The sequence below is a fragment of the Juglans regia genome, chromosome 15 (assembly GCF_001411555.2).
Source record: "Juglans regia cultivar Chandler chromosome 15, Walnut 2.0, whole genome shotgun sequence".
Classification (NCBI taxonomy): Eukaryota; Viridiplantae; Streptophyta; class Magnoliopsida; order Fagales; family Juglandaceae; genus Juglans; species Juglans regia.
This window is the reverse complement of record NC_049915.1, coordinates 3,650,320-3,653,976: the sequence shown is the minus strand read 5'-3', so window position 1 is coordinate 3,653,976 and position 3,657 is coordinate 3,650,320. Positions and strand designations below refer to the sequence as shown.

General features: G+C 35.6%; 1 protein-coding gene across 1 annotated transcript; it reads left to right on the top strand.

Annotated features, from left to right (window-relative positions):
• The first annotated feature begins 1,010 nt into the window (after positions 1-1,010).
• Positions 1,011-2,727, top strand: LOC109008842 (homeobox-leucine zipper protein HAT22-like). The gene is made up of 3 exons (XM_018989074.2): positions 1,011-1,813; positions 1,987-2,066; positions 2,194-2,727. Exons 1-3 carry the CDS (start codon positions 1,325-1,327, stop codon positions 2,480-2,482), a joined length of 858 nt encoding a protein of 285 aa, XP_018844619.1. The 5' UTR covers positions 1,011-1,324; the 3' UTR covers positions 2,483-2,727.
• The last annotated feature ends 930 nt before the right edge of the window (positions 2,728-3,657 follow it).

Below are 3,657 nucleotides of genomic sequence, written 5' to 3'. Positions count from 1 at the left end.
TACATGGGAGTCATAGTCTATGTTTAATAATTGCAAAACTATAATTGAATGTACTAAGTTATAAGAATTCAAACCTCAAAATCAACTTTCTTTAGGTACACAGAGACCAAGGAACCAAATTCGAATGGTAGTTCTCTTCCGCCCATAATAATAAATATTGGTTGGAAGTTGGCCTGATCATTATATTATTAATCCACGCACTACGTACGTACGTTATACACATGTTCTCCTTGTATTCACCAATTAAATTAATTAAAGCAGTAGTAGTTATACCTGGCTAGCTAGCTAGCGGCCGCATGCTCGATCGAGTCACCGGTTACATGTCATGTCGTGTTAAATCATGATCATGTCACCGTTAGAAATGATCAAATTGATTTCAAAAGCTAATTAATTAACAGCATATGCATGATCATGTTATAGAACTGGCCGCCAGATCAAGCTTAATTACCAGATCATCCTATTATATATATATATATATATATATATATTCTATGCACTATATATAAAGTAATTAATTTAAGTCATGGAGTGGGGAACAATATTTTATGGTCTGCAACTAGGTGAACATTGAGGAACACAACTGACGTGTTAGCATCTGATGCTTATGAGTGTTGTCTCCATTAATTGGATTCATGTAATTTGAGTACTAAACTCACAGTACTAATGATCATGTTTTAATACTAATTATTCACTGTTTACAATGCCTTAAATCTCTCTCTCTCTCTCTCTCTCTCTCCCCCCTAACGAAATTTTAAATTAATTGCAGGATCGAATGAAAATTTCAGAGGACATAATGAAAAGGAAAAGGAAAAGGATAGAATCCTCTTATACGAATAATAAGATGTTGTTCATTAATTTACTAATTGGAATGAGTTAAATAATTAATTGAATGTAAAATATAGAAATAAATTATGAAATAATTAAAATATTTCATGAATACTTTTTAAAGGGCCCAAATTTATTGTCTTTTTCATGCGTTCTTGTACGTACATCCATCAACTTTCCATGTGTTTCCACGCATGCCTTGATTGTATACATTGAATATGTTGTCTACTTGAAGACATAAAGAGAGATTTCTTTGTCATGGTCAACCTAGGGAGGGAGAGAGAGAGAGAGAGAAGAAATTCATGATCCACAAACCAGATTAATTCGCTTCTCTACTCGATCATTTCCTTCCATCGATCAATGCTCAGTCCCCACAAGAGGACCTTTTCACACGTTCCTCCATTTTTGCGATCAAGCAGATCTTGCCCTCCATATATAGTTTCTCTATATTAATTACGTGCTCGCTCCACTCGAACAAGAATATTAGGCTTTGTACGAGATGAGTCTCGATGATGGCGCTTGTGACGCAGGCCTTGTTCTTGCACTCGGCTCCCAAGACAAGCCAGAAAATCACTTGCATCCTGATCAAGAAAAGAAGATCAAGATCAGGAAGGAGATCACGTTTTCCTTAAAGTATGATCACTTGTTCCCTTCTCTTACGTTAGGCCCATCAGATCATGAAACTTCCACATACAAATTTTCATCAAAGATGGAGGATACAAGAAAAGTATGCGGTGAGCCTGTAGATTTGCAAAAGCAGGCTGCATCTTCTCTTAGCCCAGTATCATCATTTTCAAACTCCTCTAGCATCAAGAGGGAGAGAGAGTCCGGGGGTGAAGAAGAGATTGAGGTAGAGAAAGTGATGATCTCTTCAAGAGTAAGCGATGAGGATGAAGATCAGGCTAGTCCAAGGAAGAAACTTAGACTTACCAAAGAACAATCAGCTATTTTAGAAGACAGCTTTAAAGAACACGCCACTCTCAATCCAGTATGCCCTTTATCTTTCTTTAACTTGATAATTCCTCTATATTTGGTAGCATATATGCATCCTTTCTTTTGTGCTTATGAACTTTATGTTAAAAAATATAATTTTCTAAATAATTATGAAATATATTCATTTCTCTCCTTTTTCGTCTTTTGCTTTTTGATTGAGATTATCAGAAGCAAAAGCAAGAGTTGGCAAAACAGCTGAATCTACGGCAACGACAAGTAGAAGTTTGGTTCCAGAACAGGAGAGCCAGGTTCTGATCTTGATCATCACTAACATAAATCTTAATCTTGGCCATGAAAGATTAGTTTTATGTTTGCATGAACGAGTATAATTTTATTCCTTCCTTCCTTCGCCTCGATCCCCCCCTATTTACACAGGACTAAGCTGAAACAAACTGAAGTAGATTGTGAACTACTGAAGAAATGCTGCGAGACGCTAACAGAAGAGAACAAGAGGCTAGAGAAAGAGCTCCAAGAGCTGAAGTCATTGAAACTAGCAGCTGCGCCTTTTTATATGCAGCTTCCGGCAGCCACCCTTACTCTCTGCCCCACTTGTGAGAAGCTGGGTTCTAATGCTGGGGACGTCTCTTCCACGAGCCCTTTCTCAATTGCAAAGCCAAAGCCTCAGTTCTATAATCCCTACACCCATCCATCAGCAGCTAGCTAATTATATCATTATTGCTTAGGCAATTACCTAAATTAATGACCAGAAAGCCGACGTTTTTTGTTCAGGATTCTGTGTCATATATATATATATATAGGAAGACATTAATTTAGCTTAATTAATTTGTACAGATCACTGGCTATGATCTATATGTGGTATAAGAATTATTGGCTAGGTTAATTCATTTCTATATATATATATTGTCAGTACTCTTTCTGAAATTATGTGTTTATAATTATTTAAAAAGAATGAAGCTAAGGATATATTGTTCTTTGTTGGTTGCTTTGATCAGTCACTAGTGATGATGATCATTGGAATTCATCCAGATCTGCTTTCTAATTTGTTATCGGAATCTAGAAATTGTGGACAGCCTAGGACAGATTTCTCTGTTCAACGTACGCCATGCATATGATGCCATGATTTGATGAGGCGTGCAATTGAACATCGATCGATCCCACCAACATGCATGCAGTAATTGCAAAAGCATGCATGCAATGTTGTCTCAAGGCCATGATAATAATTATGTGTTATCTCATGTTGCTGTCTTTCGTGCAATAATAATATTGGTGTCGAAATCATATTATCAGATCAATGAATACTTATAACAATTAGCTGTGTACGCATGGTGACACCGGTGAGAATTAATACGCAATTAATACCAGTATATATAGAGCATCCGAGCTATAATTAATGTTAACAAGCAGTGAATTAATATATAAGATGTAGCCTTCCTTCAATTTGCACAGTCAGATGCGAAACGTGTTAGATTAAACTTGGAATATTAGTTTTATGGCTGCATGCCTCTATCTTTTTTATACAACAAAATGCTTGGTCGACACAAAAATATAACTAAAGCAAACTTACAAATTAATATGTGTGTCTTGATACTGTACGTCAGATATCATATCAAATCACTTTCTTTAGTAGATTTACTTTTATAAGATCTTTACATAAATTTAGATCTACTTTTATTATATATCCACTTCACATGATCATACATGTCATGTTTCTTGTGCTTTTCAAATGGTGCACTCTTTTCCTTATTTGGAGCAGAATTCGTTGTAATAATCTTATGTAAATCAGTATATATATCAAGTAAATTAAGCTAGGGTTCGTTACCCAACATAGATTCAGTAAATATTGCTCCTCACCCTTGTAAGTTATAAGCTGGATATTAC